This window comes from Pogona vitticeps, chromosome 8 (assembly GCF_051106095.1).
Source record: "Pogona vitticeps strain Pit_001003342236 chromosome 8, PviZW2.1, whole genome shotgun sequence".
Classification (NCBI taxonomy): domain Eukaryota; kingdom Metazoa; phylum Chordata; class Lepidosauria; order Squamata; family Agamidae; genus Pogona; species Pogona vitticeps.
In genome coordinates, this window is record NC_135790.1 from 15,128,127 (window position 1) to 15,146,784 (window position 18,658).

The 18,658-nt window shown below is 41.3% G+C and overlaps 1 protein-coding gene across 12 annotated transcripts in view; it reads left to right on the top strand.

The window, feature by feature from the left end:
- FEZ1 (fasciculation and elongation protein zeta 1) overlaps positions 1-18,658 on the top strand; it is a 63,316-nt gene that overhangs the window by 17,398 nt on the left and 27,260 nt on the right. For all 12 annotated transcript variants that reach the window (XM_078379781.1, XM_078379786.1, XM_020812122.3 and 9 more), the window contains exon 3: positions 7,531-7,630. In XM_078379781.1, the coding sequence (XP_078235907.1) occupies positions 7,531-7,630 (100 nt within the window). The remainder of the gene's footprint in view (positions 1-7,530; positions 7,631-18,658) is intronic.

An 18,658-nucleotide genomic window follows, 5' to 3' on the forward strand; every position in this document is an offset into this window, starting at 1 on the left:
ATATATTAATGAACTTTCCCAGCACCCTTCAAGGTAGACAAGACAGAGGAAAGGAAAGGGCACTATTAGACAAAGAGAAGAAAGTAAAAAAGTTAAAAGGGATTATGGAGGGAAGCGTGTGTAATTTTTGTCTTCATGCCAGAGAACAACACAGAGAACGCATGTAGCAGGTGCAAACTGGTAACACTGCTGGAAGAAAATGTGAAAGAACTGGGAGTTTTAATCCAAGAACAACTGGGGACACAAAGTTGGGAACCATATCTAAATATGAATGCCAGGACTTTGGGAAACAAACAAGAAGAACTGGATATCTTAGTTCAGGAGGGTAAATAGTATGAATTGATAGGGATATCCGAAACTTGGTAGGATGACTCTCATGACTGGAACACAGCAACTGAAGGTGGAGTCACAGTACCTATAAAAAAAGATATTCCTCAACAAAAATGCAGGTGGATGGGTTTTGTTGTTCCACTGAAAGCATCTGGATAAATATAACTGAGGCAAAAAAGGAACTTGGTAGTTGGTAGTTGGAGTCTGCTACCAACTACCCAATCAAGAAGAAGAAACCTTTGAAAAATAAATTGCAAGAATTTCAAAGAGGCAAAGCGGGGCTTAGCGAGTGGAGGGGGAAAGGGATCAAAGGAATCCCACGGCTGCATGATCGCTTTGATCCCTTTCCCCCTTGTGCAGCACGGGATTGCTTTGATCCCTTTCCCCCTCCTTTTGCTAAGCCCCATGGGACTTAGCAAGTGGAGGGGAAAGCAGGGATCAAAGCGATCTTGCAGCCCTTTGATCCCTGCTTTCCCCTTCCACTTGCTAAGCAAAAGGCAGCAGTGGCATTGATTCCCGCCTCAACCACTCCTTGCCTTTGGGAGTCCCCCAAAGTTCTCCCAGGCTCTCTGGTCTGTCTTGGAATGGACATCCTACTGAGGGTGATCCTTGCCATCATCCTTCCATTCACCTCTCCTCACCCTCTCTTGGGCCTTTGTCTCTTCCTGCTTTCCCTCTATATCGGGGGCTTCTGTGGTACCTTTTCTCTCCTCTTCCTCTCTACTTTTTCTCTGGGCATCATCACCTTTTCCCACTCCAAGGGTTCTCCAACTCTATTTAGTCCCACTCTTCTGGTAGGACTTCTTCCTTCTTTTTCGCTCTCTGTCCACCTGGAGTCCTCTGCCCTTCTCCCTCTTGCCCCATCTTTATATCCTTCCTCCTGCATCTTCCCCATTTCCCACAATTTCTTAAACTTTCTCTTTCTCCCATGGTGTCTTTATTTTCCCCTTGATGTCCTCTAATTCCTGTTTCATGGGGTAGAGGGGATGGCACATGGATGGAAAGCAGGTTCCTCTTGCGCCCTTGCTTACAGTGGGCAACATGGACGATCAGGGGAACAAAGCCCTGTGAGGAAAGACTGAAACGACCAGGCGTGTTTAGCCTTGCAAAAAAGGAGACTGATATTGATAGCACAATTCAGATACTTGAAAGATCATCACACACCTGAGGGTCAAGATTTATTCCTGATCATGCCAGTGCTCAGGAAATGTCATAATAGGCTCAAGTTACAGGAAGATAGGAAGTTTTTCCTGATAGTCTACCAAAATCTATCTTCCTGTAACTTGAGCCTATTATGACTGTTAGAGCAGTACAACAATGGAACTAATTACCTCAGAAGCTGGTGAGCTCTTAAATGCTGGTGGCTTTCAAGAGAAAATTAAACAACCATCTGTCATAATTCCATGATTTAATGATTCACTGAATATTCTGAATTTACAAAATCCTAAAATGGGTCGCCATAAATTAATATATTATGAGTCACCATAAATTTGCTTTAGAAGTCTTCTGTTGGCCTGATATATATTTGAATGATTCTCAACATCCTAATCAGTATTGCTAAAGGCTATGGGGGTTCTGGGAGAGAGAGTCCAAAAATTAATATTTCTAAGCCCTGCTTGGAACTTGTATCCAAGAACGAGTTGTTTTCAAAGATTAAGGTCTTCCTGATTCCTCTCCAGCCCTTCCCTGTTCTTACCACCCTGACTGGCGTACTCCTTTCAGCTGCCACACACACTGTGTGTGTTGGCGCACCTGTTTGTGTGGGCAGCGCCACCCTATTCACTGCTGTGTTCATTCATCAAGCGCTTGGATATTTTCTGATGGGCACAGCAAAGCAAAGCGCAGGGCCTGCATGTCAGTGCCACCCATATGAACTCCTTTCCCCCTCCAGATTAGGAATGGGCAATACTCTCAGGTCAATTTTATCTTCCCCTAGGTCGGGCTTCAGCGGGTACCCCCTTGCCATTGGGGTAAGTGAGGTGATGGCAATAGGAAGTAGACCCCTCCCCTTTGCTTTTCTGGCTCCTCAAAATAATGTATTCTATGTCAGCTCATGGAGAGCAGCTGAGCAGGCACACAAAAAATGACCACAGTCTTCCAACAGTGGCGAACTGCACCAAATTTTTATTTAAACTATTGTTTACCCTGCATTTATAAATACACATTGTATATTAACATATGCAAATATTATGCATGTCTGCATCCTCTTGTTTTGTTGATTTATTTCCCTTGTTTTCCCTTGAGATGGCATAGTTGGCCACACACAGTCTAAATGCTTCTAAGATTATTTCATTATGACATGTGGTTATCAAGCCATGGTTTCTGAGTGAAATCTTCAGGGCTGACAGATGAAGAAAGAAAGAGTATTTCTTTCAATGGTGGATGTTTAATTTCTCTTTGTTTTACAGTACAAGGATCAGATTTTCCATGATTTTTTTTTAGCTCTTGAATCTGTTGCTCCCCTGTTTAATTCCCTGCAGCTGCTAGAATATTGCCCCCCATACGGCCCTTTTGGCTTGATCTCAGAAATGTGGCTCGTTTGTTTTCCTAAACACATTGTTCACTCTTCTAAAGATGTGCCATCAGAGCCTTGCCTTCTCCAAAGCTCAGTTATACAAAGTATCTTGCTATCTGACTATATGATTGGCAGGATTACACTTGGATTGAAATAAATGGCAATATTCTGATTGAATTGAATGGGGAACTTCTGATGCCAAGTATGCTGCTATCGCTAATGCATATTTGTTGTATACGACATGGTTTATTAGACTGGTAAAAAAAGTCTGATGTGGCCCACAGAAGATTAAAATGTAGTCCCAATGACTTCAGCAAGGACCCAACTCTTTAGGGTCTCAAGCATAAGTCATGTTCCCTGGTCATTTCAATATGTGTTATGAGGGCTTTTCTGACAACCCTGGGAATTAAAGACCTCCAAAGGGTCTCTATTAGTTAATGGTTGGGACTTCTTTACTCAGTCCTTCCTCTTTTCCTGGTGCGTTCAACTTTTTTCAAAACTGTTGCCTTTCCCAGGGAGTCTTGATATGCCCAGAATATGATAGCCTTAGCTGAGTTATTTTTGCTTTTAAAGAGAGTTCAGGCTTCACTTGATCTAGCACCCACTTCTTTGTCTTTCCATAATACATAATATAATATATTTAATGATTTTTTTTCTTGTTAACTTGGTTCACTGTCCAGCTTGCATATCTGTACCCAGTAATTGGGAATACCATAGTATAGATTATTTTTGTCTTGGTTTCCAATGAAACATTCTTACCTTTCTGGATCTTTTCTAGTTATTTCATGTTTCAGACATATGGACTGAACAGATTGGAAGTTAAATTATAGCCTTGTTTGATACCTCTGTCGATTCTTTTTTTTAAATTTTCTGTGCTAGCTATAGCCTCTTATCCAGAGTACAGGCCATGTGTTAGGCTGTCAAATGTTGTGGTACACACATTTGTTTTTGAATGACCTATGCCTTTTCATTATCCACATACTCAAAGGCTTTACTGTAACACACAGAATGATTTTCCTTCCTGAAAATTCCCCACATGTATTTCCTCTGTGATCTCTCATCCCGCTGCTTTTTCTGAATCTGGTTTACAGTAAATATCAGGCATTTCTCCCTCCATATAGGGCAAGACTGTTATAAAATCTTGAGACTGCTTTGCTGGTATGGAAATGGATGAAATGGTTCTGTGGTTATCACAGTCTTTCTCCTTCCATTGGGATTGGAAATGTATACTGAACCTTCTTAGTCCCTGGACCATTGTTTTGTTTTTCATTGTCATGGTTTTGACTGTTTCAGTCTCTCTAACCTGAGATAGCTATAGTATATGGCAACATGAGTTTATAATTCACTTGATGTTGCACCTCGGGTCACCCAGGTGTTCTTGGACTGCTGTTCCCAGAAGCCTTCACCACCAGCTAAGCTGGCCATGGTTTCAGAGAGTTGCAGTCCACAAATACCTGGGCTAGCCGAGGTTGGGAACCACTGCAAGATCAGCATCCTATCTACCGCTTCAGCTCTTTTGAATGCAGGTTTCACTTTCAATGTCTAATATTTTGAGTTACTAGTCACAAGATTAAAGGGATCTATCGTGCTTGCACCTCTTCTATACACAGTACTTTCTTTAGTATATTGTTTCTATTTTCTCTTTATTTTGCCCTGATCAGATAATACATTCCCCTGTTGATTGTTCAATATTCCTAATCTCGGTTTATATTGCACTTATTTCTTGGATCTTTTAGATCTTATTTTTTTTTAATCTCCGAAAAGGAAATAATAGAATAATGAAGTTGGAAGGAACCTATAAGGCCATCAAGTCCAACTCCCTGCTCAATGCAGGAATACAAGTCAAAGGAGATCTGCCAGGTGGTTGTCTAAGTTTCTCTTGAATGCCTCCAGTGTTTGGAGCACTCCCAACCTTTCAAGGTTACACTGATGTACTGCTCTAATAGTTAGGAGGTTTTTCCTGATAATAAACTGAAATCTGGGCTCCTGTAGCTCAAGCCCATTCTTACATGCCCTGCACTCTAGGATGATCGAGAAGAAATCCTGCCCCTGTATGACAGCCTTGCAAGTATTTAAATAGTGCTATCAGCCTTCTTTTCTCAAGGCTAAACATGCCCGATTCTTTCAGCCTTTCCTCATAAGGCTTGGCGTCCAGCCCCTTGACCATCCTTGTCGCCCTTCTCTGAACTTGTTCCAATGTGTCAGCATCCTTCTTGAAGTGTGGTGTCCAGAACTGGAAACAATACTCAAGGCAAGGCCTAATCAGTGCTGAATAGAAAGGAACTAGTACCTCACGGGATATGGAGACTATACTTCTGTTAATGGAGCCTAAAATAGCATTTGCCTTTTTTGTAGCTAAATCACACTGTAGGCTCATATTCAGCTTGTAATCTACAATGATTCTAAGATCCTTCTCACTTGTGATACTGCTGAGCCAGGTTTCCTTTTCCAAAGATACAGTACTTTGCACTTATCCCTGCTGAATTTCATTTTGTTCTTTTCAGCCCAGTGCTCAAGCCTATCTAGATCATTTCAAATTTTGTTTCTGTCTTCCAGGATATTAACTTGTCCACCCAATTTCGTATCATCTGCAACTTTTATTAGCATTCTCTGCACCCCCTGATTCAGGTCATTAATAAAAACGTTGAAGAGCACTGAGCCAAGGATTGGGCCCTGGGGTACCCCACTTGTTACCTCCTCCAAGTTCAAGAAGGATTTGTTCTTGACAGATCTACGTTGGCTTCTAGCTACTACTGCATTGTTTTCAAGGTGCTTACATAATGGCCACTTTATAATCTGTTTCAGAATTTTCCCTTCTTTTTTGCTTTTTTCCTTTGCTGCTGCTCTCTTCTATTTCTTTGCAAGAATTATCATAACTGCTTTCTTTGTCCCTGCATAGATGTCAATAAAATGTTGTGTTTTGGATACTATCCTACAAAGTGCATTTAGGGTTATGAGATTAAAGCTGTATCTTGGTATGCAAAACACATCACCTGTGCTTCAACTACAGTTCTTGCCTTTTTGGAATATCACTGAGTAGTTGATTAGGAGGGAGATGTGTATTATCAAAACCAGATATTATAAAACTTTACTTTTTTGGAATATGGGTTCCAGAATTCCTGGTCAGCAACTGCATTGGCAATGCTGGCCAGGGGATTCTGGGGACTTATCATCCAAAGGGATAAATTTTTTTACAAGCATGGATCAAAATTGACTGTGTTGATCCTTCCATGAGAGAGACAGCCAAAATGTAATGGGAGAAGCATGAGTCAACTTCTCGTTTTCATGGGAACTACAGAAAAAGTGAAATACATCTTATAGTCAGCCAACACCTGTGTGTGACCCTCTGGCTGATTTTGCAATGATTTATTCTGTACAAAAAACTATTTGGCAGTAATAGAGTTGTGGACAAATGTACAGTTGATTTGCCATGATCAGTGTCTGTGACATGGGAACTGCATATGAACTCAACAAAATGGAGTAACCTGATTCAGATTATAGGCAACCATGAAATAGGTACAAAGCAACCCCACAGGGTAACAAGAATCCATTATCAAGGATTATAATTATAACTCAAGGGCTGGGACTGTGATTACAAAGTATTTTAATATTGCTTCACAGCTGAAAGAAGCCAATAATGCATTATATCATTATTATTGTTGTTAAGATACAAGATGCAAATAATTATAAATCATTGTATTAAAACGAAGGGAAAAAGGGGGCTTCACTGGGGCCTACCCCTGAAAGGACATGCATAGATCTGAACAGTACTTTGCATTGTTGGTGGGAAAGGCTTGAAATGAGTAAGAATTACATTGATTTGCAAAACAGTTATGATTTTATTTCCTGTTTTTAAGATAATACTTGTGTAATTCTTTTAAAATATTTGTACAGTTACTTTTTTTAGCTTTTAAATATTGTCTTTTTAATAATGTAAACTGCCTTGGGTCCTTTTTAAGGAGGACAGTACATACATACACACACACACACACACACACACACACACACACACACACACACGCACGAACGCACGTACATACATACACCTGGACCTTACTTTGCTCTGCCCCTTTCCTCTGTTCTCAGATCCACTCACTTCTGGAATGTACATTCTAAAATCCTTCTACAACTGGAAGTAAACCCCAAGGCCAAAAAATAAAAATAAAAACAAAGTCTCAACAACTATCTAGATTTTCAGCTATTCCCACTTGCCTGCATGAAGTGGAATCTGTAGCAACTCTCACACTTTCTTTACCAGTGAAAGAATATTGACATGTTTAGTTTACTTTTTTTGTGTGGTGATGTACTGTGTTACACTGTCCACAAGCAAAATGTCTTTAGATTACTCCCACTGTTAAGCTGAAAACTGTTTTCGTTTCTTTTATTTGACAAATGATACATTCAAAATCTTCCTGGTCATTTCAGCGTTTTTGGACTGGCTCAGGACAAAATGTACTTAAAATTCACTTTGAACGAATGGCAGTGTGGCGCTTTTCTTGGATGCTGTAGGTGGTTTGGTTAATCATAACTGAGTTTTCACCTGAACAGTATATGGCAGTTGTATTGTTCCTGTTTCTTCATGTTCTCTTCTGAGATATTCCTGATGAAAACGTTGTGCTCAGGAAAAGCACCCCTGTTGCCAAGGCAGCTCTCCTCTATTAACATAATCTTGGTTTCTTTCCCAGGGTTTGGGATGCTCTCACGGACAATTACATCCCATCCATCACTGAGGACTGGAGGGATCCGAACATTGAGGTGCTAAACGGCAACGTCTCTGACACAGAGGTACTTACCTGGAATTTTCTCTGCTCCTTTCCACTCCATTAATCTTAGGATGAAATGTTTGGCAAGCTGGTATAGCAGCCTTGTTTGATAGGAAGAAGGCAATTGACTAGCTCCATCAATGCATGCAGAAATGAAAAAGACAGCCTGCTACGACCCTAGAAACAGGACTAACAGAAAATTGAGAACGAAGCGCTTGTCAGAAAATGGAATTGGTCTCCCAAAGCTTCTTGGATTATAGCTGTCAACCTCCTTAGTGGTGGAGAGGCATATGTAATGAGGGAGACAGGGGATGAAACGGTCTGATCTGTGTGTGCGCAAAGGGAGACATTGTCCTCTGGGCCATTGTGTGCTCTGAGACTGACATTGACGACGTCTGTACCGCCTTCTACCCTGACACATTGGGAACAATAGGCTGGCCAGCCTTCTGAACAATAGCGCCTGTGATGGCAAAGGAAAGCACAGAGCCCTGGTGCTGAGAATCAACCACGGCCTTGTGATTCTGCAGTGTTTGTTGTTGAAAGACAGGGACAGGGTGCTGACAGACTGGAACAGTACTGAAACAGCAAAGTGCTCGTTTGCCTTTTTCCCTCCATAGTGGTATTCGGGCTTGCAGGACCTATTCAGCACTGGCTAAGCCTCTCCTTGTGTTTTGTGTCCAGTTCTGGACACCGCACTTCAAAAAGGAGGCTGACACACTGGAACAAGTTCAGAGGAGGGTGACAAGGACGGTCAAGGGGCTGGAAACCAAGCCTTATGAGAAACGGCTGAAAGAATCGGGCATGTTTAGCCTTGAGAAAAGAAGGCTGAGGGGAGATCTGACAGTACTTTTTAAATATTTGTAAGGCTGTCATACAGAGGAGGTGCAGGATTTCTTCTCAACCATCCTAGAGTGCAGGGCATGTAATAATGGGCTCGAGTTACAGGAAATCAGATTTCGGTTGAATAGCAGGAAAAACCTCCCAGCTGTTAGAGCAGTATGACAATGGAACCAATTACCCCAAGAAGTGGTGAGTCCTCCTACACTAGAGGCACTCAAGAGAAATTTAGACACCCACCTGGCAGATATCGTCTGATTTGAATTCCTGCACTGAGCCGAGAGTTGGACTCGATGGCCTTAGAAGCCCCTTCCAACTTCCTGATTCTGTGTTTCTGAGGATAAACAGCCAGATGTAAAAATATGTCAGATTCCCTGCAAGATCTCTGTGTGAATCCAGAGAATTCTCAGATCGGAAACAGCAACAATTATTGTTTTAACTTTTTGTGATTTTCTGGAACGGAGGACAAGCTTCAGGTGTTCAGGCCCAGTCTATCTTGTCCACATGCCTGGATTACTACTTTCATCATCCCCAAACAGCCATGAGACCTAAGCCATGAGACATGAGCTATCTGTACATTTTGGATGGGAGTAATTTTTATAGTGTGTTTTCATTTAAATAAATTGTTAAAAATGCTTGATTACTACCGTGAGAGGTTTTTTTTTCATCTCTTATAGTTTGCAAATTTGCTTACTTTGTTTTATGATTGGTCTTTGACAGATAAACATAAGCTTTCTCTGCAAGTATGATGGCTCAGGCTTGAAGGACTGCCTAAATCCTATTCTACCTTGGAACACACATGGATTTCTAGCTTCTGATTTCAGTGCAGCTATAATGTTTAGTTTGACCCTCAGTTGTGAAATTCCTATATGCCCCAGGCAAAGAGCAAAGAGAGATTAATTCACCTTAATTCTCCTTCTTTCCATTCCGTCCCCAAAACCACCAAATAATGTATGTGTTGCCTTTGCAGGCTGACTAACGGAAAATTGCAGCTTCCACTGTTAGTTATCATGCTCAGTCAACACTAACTTATTAGGCCTTAAATTATTAAGAGGTTTGCTGGAGTGAAGAGCTAATTTAATCAGGCCGGGAAGCATGAACATGTTATTTTCTGTGAGCAATGGAAGGCTTCATATGATGCAGAATTTCCCTCTTGTGGCATATCCCTCTTCTGAGAATTGTACGGCACAGGGATTTTGGTGGCTATTGTTGCAGCTGGATGTGGAATGTGTGGAGATATGGACAATACAGAAAGAGGACAAGAAAGACAGTGGCTAGGCAGGTTTGACTTTGGTTTCCTGAAGTAGCTCCTTCTTGAGGAGATGCATTCATAGATATTATAGCTGGCTGAGGGTGCGACTTCCGGAGCCGGAGTCCCAGAGGCAGTTTGTGTCATTCTGTCAACTCCTGCGATGTCGCTGAAACCAGTTGTATAGGCTCTTGGCTTTCCATTGGGCTATTTCAGTGACGTCGAGAGGGGGGATTTGGTGGTTGGGTAACAGCCTATCCTCCATATTATTTTACCCAGGCTTCATGCCCTGGATAGGACATTCCAGCTTCGCGTACAGCGTCAAAACACTAGACGCTTTTCCAAGTCCTCCATACAGAGCACATTACCATAGTCTCTCAAGACGGAAGAATGCCTATGATGAGGGTGCAACTACACTACAGTTTACTTTAGGGTTGATTTGTGCCAGAGTTTCTACAGATATTTAATATATTTTCCATTGACTACATGGCATATTTCTAATTGCAAGTCAGCCCAGTATTCATGGACATTAGTTGCTTTTTGTTCAGCTAGCAGTGGCTAGTGTTTTGTTTTGTTTTTGTAGACATCCCACTCATGTCTCACTCTTTTTTTTTCAGTTTCTGGTATATTGTTCCGAAGGGGCAGTGGCAGATGTGCTCTAGAGTGGCACTGTTGGTGGGGTGTCTTTTAAAAAAAAAAATTGGCAAGTGACATAGTGTGAAGTTGATATAACTTGTGGAACTACAGTGCTCATGTAGAGCTACATTGGACGAGCATAATAAAAAAATATTCAGAGTAGAGACAAAAAGTGCCCACTTGAGGAGGGTATTCTCATTCTGTTATGGGCTAAGAAAGAATCCTGCCTAAAACGCTGAATTTATGGGAACGATTTTCTATGTTTACTGCTGCATACAGAAGTAACTCATATGACTTCTTAGGGAGCAGTTCTAGGGCTAATATTAACTTCAAAGGTGGAGGGATTCTGGGACAGCAGCAGGGAGGAAAGGGTTAATCTGCTTCCTTGTGCTGCACATTTCTAACAAAAACTGGGTTTTCTTCAGAGTGAATGGATCTGATGGTTATTATTTTCATTTTTAAAATCTCAAGTCCTTTCTATTTTATTGATAAAGAATTTTTTCAAATTGTTGTATGCTCTTAAAAATGGACAAAAGTAACTTACCTCTGCATACACAGTAATTTTTAATCATTTACAGCAATAACAACTGATAGACTTTATTTAAATCAAATCAATTGAAATCATGATTAAAATCATGATTTAAATTTTTTTAAATCATGTTTTTGATGATTTAAATAAAAAGGTTGACTTTTAAAAATTTAAACCATGATTTAAATAGATTTTTTTTTAAAAAATGTTTTATCCATTGTGTGTAACAAGAATGCATAATGTTGTGATATCTTTAGTACTACACTGAATTGAATTGCTTTCAAATATTCTGGGGATTTTATTCATCTGCCAGCAGTTCTGCCTAATGAGACCTAAGAAGGCTGAAATCTGAAGCAACCTTGAATAAGCCTTGCCATGGTGTGATTTCTTCTTCCTGCCCTATATAGTGGCCAGAACAGACTGACCTTGAAAGCAGCTGAATGGGCATGATCTCTCCATTCCTCAAAACCAAAACAATCTTTCTGCCTTTCAGCCAGCAAGCCTGGATAACCAAGACATTGTTTTATATGGGGATGAATTTTTACAGAAAATGTACCAATCTTTTTAAGACATGTGAAAATAGTTCCAGACAGAAAGAAACATTCTTTGACCTCCTAAGCAAATATTTATGCTGTTCATTAATAAAGATTTATCTTAGTTTGTGTGGAGGCCTAGAGCAGTGGTCCCCAACCTTTTTAGCCCCGCGGACCAGCTGGGAAAGGCAAAGCATCCCCTGCGGACACACACATACGTGAAGGAGTAGGGGCGCTTGTACGGGCATGCACACTCATGTGGATGGCACAGCGTTCATGTGAGTGTGCTCGCGTGGAGGTGCAAACAGGCTGTGCGGGGGGAGTGCGTGTGGGGGAGAGGTCTGTCTCTGTGGCCCAGTCCAGCTCAGGCCATGGACCGGCACCGGGCCGCAGACCGGGGGTTGGGGACCTCTGGCCTAGAGGATATCACATGGGACAGAGATGCGAAGTCAAGAAGCAGAAGCGCTAAGGACTGTTAGGATTTTGGAGAGCACACAGCAGCAGACCCAGCCTGGGGTCCAGCTCTCATAAAAAGAGGTTGTGTACCAAAGGCATGGCAGGCAGCTGCGGCCTGTAAAAGGCTCTCATGGGCAGTCATTTCCGGGCCTCCGTTCCTGCTGGGTGGAAGCCCTACATGCCCCTCCTGTACAAGAAGCAAGATCTGATGGAATGTTCATAGGGCTATATCTCAGGATAAGGACCAGTGGCCATTTTTTCATGCCTTTGTGTGTACAACCCACTTCTGCCCCTTTTCTGTACCGATCTGTACTTTTAAAAAACACCATATAAAACTTTATATTTAAATATGAGTTTCTGAATTCATCAGAAAGGAAGCAGCGACCTTAACCGGGCTTTCAAGGGAAGTGAGATATTTAAGGAGTGGTTTTACCAGTTCCACTCACCCAGAAAGTTTCCGTGGCTGAACAGGGATTTGAACCCTGGTCTCCAGAGTCTTAATCCTAAATATATCACTCTCTCCCTTACGTCACACTGGGCAATGAATGCACATTAGAAACATGCATTTCTAAATACATTTGAAAAATTTTATATGAATTAGAAATTCAATTAAAATATTTTTTACGAGCAGGAAACCACATCACAAAGTTTGATGTTATCCAAATCCTGATTGTACCTTTCTGGAGAAAGCATGGATGAAGATTGTTTAGTTCAAAACGTGGGTTGAACAAAATACTCAAGCATCCTTAACTAGGCCATCTCAGTTATGCAGCATTTGTATAGCGGCAAAATGAGACATAGTTTGAAAACAACCCTACAGCAAAAATACCAGAATTTATGTTTGCTTTGGCAGCATGGATTTGGCCTGATAGTAGAGATTTTTGCTGAGGTTTTTCAAACAATGTACACTTTTATAGCAATTGTTTTAATAGAACATACATAAACTCAGCCCTAAACTCTAGGTAGAATAACTGAGAAAATGCAAATTCTAATGTAAACACTATGGATTGAGGTTTGCATTTTATTACCACCATATTATGTGTTCTAAAGGAAAGAGAGAGTCCAGCCTTTTGCATGATATATTCTGCATATAAGTTAAATAAGCAGGGAGACAACATACAGCCTTGTCATACGCCTTTCCCAATGTTGAACCAATCAGTTGTTCCATATCCAGTTCTAACTGTTGCTTCCTGTCCCACATATAGGTTTCTCAGGCGATGGATAAGGTGGTCAGGCACTCCCATTTCCTTAAGAACTTGCCGTAGTTTGCTGTGGCCCACACAGTCAAAGGCTTTTGCGTTGTCAATGAAGCAGAAGTAGATGTTTTTCTGGAACTCTCTGGCTTTCTCCATAATCCAGCGCATGTTAGCAATTTGGTCTCTAGTTCCTCTGCCCCTTTGAAATCCAGCTAGTACTTCTGGGAGTTCTCATTCCACATACTGCTGAAGCCTGCCTTGGAGGATTTTGAGCATAACCTTGCTAGCGTGTGAAATGAGTGGAATTGTACAGTAGTTGGAGCATTCTTTGGCACTGCCCTTCTTTGGGCTTGGGATGTAGACTGATATTTTCCAATCCTCTGGCCACTGCTGTGTTTTCCAAACTTGCTAGCATATTGAGTGTAGCATCTTAACGGCATCATCTTTTAAGATTTTAATTAGTTCAACTGGAATGCCATCACCTCCACTGGCCTTGTTGTTAGCCATGATTTCTAAGGTCCACTTGACTTCACTCTCCAGGATATCTGGCTCAGGGTCGGCAACCACACTATCAGGGTTGTCCGGGACATCCAGATTTTTCTGGTATAATTCCTCTGTGTATTCTTGCCACCTCTTCTTGATGTCTTCTGCTTCTGTGAGGTCCCTACTATTTTTGTCCTTTATCATGTCCATCTCTGCACAAAATGTTCCTTTAATATCTCCAATTTTCTTGAACAGATCTGGCTCAAGGTCAGCAACCACGCTATCTGGGTTGTCCAGGACACCCAGATCTTTCTAGTATAATTCTTCTGTGTTCCTTTAATATCTCTGATTTTCTTGAACAGATCTCTGGTTTTCCCTATTATTTTTCTCTATATGTTTGCACTGTTCATTTAAGAGGGCCATCTTGTCTCTTTATGCTATTCTTTGGAAGTCTGAATTCAATTTTCTGTAGCTTTCCATATCTCCCTTGCATTTGGTTTCCCTTCTCCTCTCTGCTATTTCTAAGGCCTTGTTGGACAGCCACTTTGCTTTCTTGCATTTTGTTTTCTTTGGGATGGTTTCCGTTGCTGCCTCCTGTACAATGTTATGAGCCTCCATCCATAGTTCTTCAGGCACTCTGTCCACCAAATCTAGTTCCTTCAATCTGTTCTTCACTTCCACTGTGTATTCATAAGGGATTTGGTTTAGATTATACTGACTAGCCCAGTGGTTTTTCCTACTTTCTTCAGTTGAAGCTTGAGTTTAGCTATAAGAAACTGATGCAGAGCCACAATCAGCTCCAGGTCTTGTTTTTGCTGACTGTATAGAGCTTCTCCCTCCTTTTCTATAACTTTCCCTATCTCCTTTGCATTTTGTTTCCCTTCTCCTCTCTGCTATTTGTAAGGCCTCATTGGACATCCACTTTGCTTTCTTGCATTTCCTTTTCTTTGGGATGGTTTTTGTTGCTGCCTCCTGAAAATGTTACGAGCCTCCATCCATAGTTCTTCAGGCACTCTGTCCACCAAATCCACACAAACAAGACTGGGTACATTTGAAATATACTGAATCTTAGCAACAAGTCTTTCAAGAGAGATAAACAGAGTCAATATATTCATGAAGGCTTTCACAGCCGGGATCTAATGGTTGTTCTGGGTTTTTCAGGCTCTTTGGCCGTGTTCTGAAGGTTGTTCTTCCTGACATTTCGCCAGTCTCTGTGGCCGGCATCTTCAGAGGACAGCAACCTGTGCTGTGGTCAGGAAGAACACGGCCAAAGAGCCTGAAAAACCCAGAACAACCAATAAACAGAGTCCTTTTCCTTAAATTGCCTTGGATCTCTTTTATCTGCTTTTCATCCGTGGATACCCTATACCAAATTGTCATTTTGCTTGCGAATCTTTTCTCTTTCTTTTGACTACATGCCATTCTATCTCCTGGATTTCAACTTTTCTGTTAAAAGCATTGAGTTTTGCAAAAGTTAGTAAAGAGGTAGAGATTCATTTGTAGCTCAGATAGTCGCCTCCTGACACACTCTACAAAGCAGTACCTTTGTTTTGCTTGCAAACTTTTCTCTTTCTTTTACTACATGCCAGTCTATCTCCTGGATTTCAGCTTTTCTGGTAAAAGCACTGAGTTTTGCGAAAGTGAGTAAAGAGGGAGAGACTCGTTTGTAGTGCAGAAAGGCTGAGGAGCTCTGCAAAGAGACATTGTTGTTTTGCTTCCAAACTCTTATCTTTCTTTAGACTACAGTCCACTATATTACTGAACCCAGGAGCTAGTCCCCTGGAATAGCGAGTCAAAGTTTTAACAGCAATAACCGTGACATGAGAGACAGTTCAAATGGTAGCTGTTTTATTTAGCTAAATAAAAGGCGGACGGAAGTCATGCCTCCAAGTGTAGGCAAGAAAAAAAAACCTGTCATGAAGAGGAAGACCAGGAATTTTATAACATTGGTTATGCAAAGGAGTGGGAGGAGAAATGGGTGGTTCATGAGCTATTGGCAGAAGGGATGGGATTACAAAGGAATCCAAACTATTGGAGTGGGAATCACAGAAGGGATAGAATTTTACAACAGGGTGGTTCTATAGACAGCAATTATGGAAATACATGTGTACATTGTTGTATTGTTCTGACAGGAAAGCAATTTTATATCTTACAAAGAGGTTACAAGGTTGGGTGAAAAGGAGACTTCCAAGGCAATAGGAAAATGGTATTGTGCAGGGAGATTGTCCAGATTCCAAAGTTCAAGGTGCATAAGATTGGTCCTGGTGTTCGCCTGGGGGAAGAGAGAGAGACAAAACCCAGCCATCCTGCTGGTGGAAGGAGCAACCACTGCTGTGTCTGTTTGCCTCTTCAATCTAGATTGGAAAGCAAGATAGGCCGCCCTGGCAAAGGAAACCTGTGAAGGAATGAAGAACATGTACATATTGCTGTTTTATTTAGCTAAATAAATGGCAATGGAAGTCATGCCTCCAAGTGTAGGCAAGGAAAAAACGTGTCATGGCTGCCTGTGTTTTATCTCTCCAAACTGCATTCTGTGTGATCTGATCAAAGGTGTGTTCTTCCTGCTTGTTTGTGTACATGGTCCTATCAATATCTTCTGGAATTCAGGTGTTCTGTTTAGAACCAGTGACTTTTACAAAAGCAAGCAAATGGGTGGAGATTCATGTTCAGCGTACAGAGGCAATGCCCAATTCATTCTGCAAAGCAGACCCCTTGTTTGGACCCCATACCACTCTGTTCCCCTGGATTTTATCTTTTCTGTTAAATGCAATGAGTTTTGCCAAAGCGAGTAAAGAAGCTGAGATTAATTTGTAGCCCAGAAGGACGACCCCTGAGGTTCTCTGCAAAGTGGCAACGTTGTTTTCCCTTCTGAACCCATTTCCTTTCTTTTACTACATGGCACTCTTGACAAGAACTCCCTGTTAAACGAACTAGATTGACGCCCTCTGTTGTCCTTCCAGTAACAGACAAATATTAGTTTGTTTATTTAGGAAGCACATAGTTTTTTTATGGTTTTCATCTCTTATTGTTCTGGATTAATTATGGTATTCATTTATTTATTTTTACATGATTTTCAGTGAAGATTCAGTATTTTATCTGTATTTCATCATTGAAAGCTACTTTGAGTACCTTTCTTGGTAGAACAGTTATATGTAGATCATATATTGAAGAATGAATGAATGAATCAATCAATCAATCAATATACATCACAGTCACGTGCTTTTGTATGTAGTGAAGTTGGTGCATTTGCAAAAATTCGTAGTGCTTCTCATGACTGCTGGGTGTGGGATTCCAGAAAGCATCCTCCAAAAATGTAAAATTTCCATCTGTGGGTAGATCCCAAGGCTTTTCTGTACCTTTTCGTTCAGAAACATCGTAGGAGTGGTTTCTTCCTTTTGCAAAAGCAGATCTCAGTTATGCAATCTCAGTGCCAGGAAACAGTGCTAATGATGACATCAGCAAGTACAACGAACGATTCAGTCAAATAAATGGCTGGAATCAGTGAAACAGTGAGCTTAGCAAATATCGATTCTGTTCTGTCCCTGAATAAAAAAAGGAATTGGCAAGTACAGTCTTCCTTAACTTTGGGCCTGAATGGAATGATAATTGTGAATTTCTGGGTAATAGGAAGGAAAGTGTGTTCTACCTCTCCACAAAATGTTGGCCAGTGTATTGCCCCCACATGGGTGGGCACCTTTAGTTTTCCAGTCCCGTTTTGGGACAGGGGGAATATGACAAGAAAGAATATAGCTATTAAAATCAGTGAAAATAAAACACGGGGCCAGGTCTGTATTTGAGAGAGAGGCGAGAGGGCGGGCTGCTTTCCGGCAGGGGCCCCTTCTCCGCTGAGGAGTCCCAACTGACGTGTGTGGCAACAGATGACGGCTCTCCAAACATCATTGAATGCCCATGCCTGGCTGCCATTCTGGATTTCCACTGTGTCCAGGGTGGATTTGATTTAAATGTTTAAAGTTGTTTTATTTTTCATGGTTTAAATTCTTTAAAAATCAATTTATTTCATTTAAATCGTTATTTAAATCAATTTGATTTTTTAAAAAAATCATTGATTTTTATCCACCCTGGCTTTGTCCCTTGCAAGGTGCCACTTGGAGGCACTGTAAAAAATTGAAATGGCAGTTAGATTTACAATCGCTGCTGCCTAGACCTGATCTGAGCATCAAGAGAAGTTCAGTCTGGGCCTGAGGACAATCGCTGTGAAGGGGCCGGTCAACAGTATAGTCCCTAGCAGCTGCTCAAAGAGCCTATCATGTCTTGGTGCCAGATCTGGTTATAAATTAAACCTCAGTGGCCTTCCAAGCTTTTGCACAAGCTGTAGATTTGAGGAATACAGTACCTTTTATTCTTGTTACATGCTGCTCAATTGCATGGGACTTAATAGTGGCCCTCATAGGGTTTTCAAGGAAAGTGAGAAATTTAAGCAGTGGTTTTACCGTTGCCACCCTGAACCTACACAGTAGATTTCCATGGCCAAGTAGGGGGTCGAGTCCTAGTCTGTCCTTCTACCCACTAGGCCACCATGGATCTTGCACCTCTTTTTTTAAATAGAGGCCACTCCAGCATTGCAAAAGTAGCACAAAGGTGAGGCGAGGACTCTTTGTCAGGTGTGAAATCAGAGGATGATGAAGACTCAATGTCAGGTCTGGCATATTGGCCACTGTCTGTCTCTCTCTCTCTGTAGCTGCAAATATATTGAATCAGTTTACAGTACTAGGGGGAATGTTAGTAGGTCTGGAGGCCAAATTCTTGTCCCAAAATCCTATCAAGGCTGGAAATGGTCAGAAAAAGACAATGAAAAACAGACGAATGCTTGGACAGGCATTCAAGATTTTTAGACCCCTGGAGGGCTGCATGTGGTCCACTCTGGTTTACTGCTTGCTGGAATCCATGTTCCTCCACATACGTTTATTGTCTGAATAAACTCACCTTTTTTAAAAAAATTGGAATTACATAGAGATCTGTACAATATTTACACGTGCTAATGTATGGTTGGGAATCTTGTTTCGCCTTGTGTGTTGAATTTCAGTTTAGGAAGAATCTAGAGGGACGTACATACCGCAGCAATGAATGAGGGAGAGACCAAGACCAAGAACAATCAGTGGTTGTGTTGGTA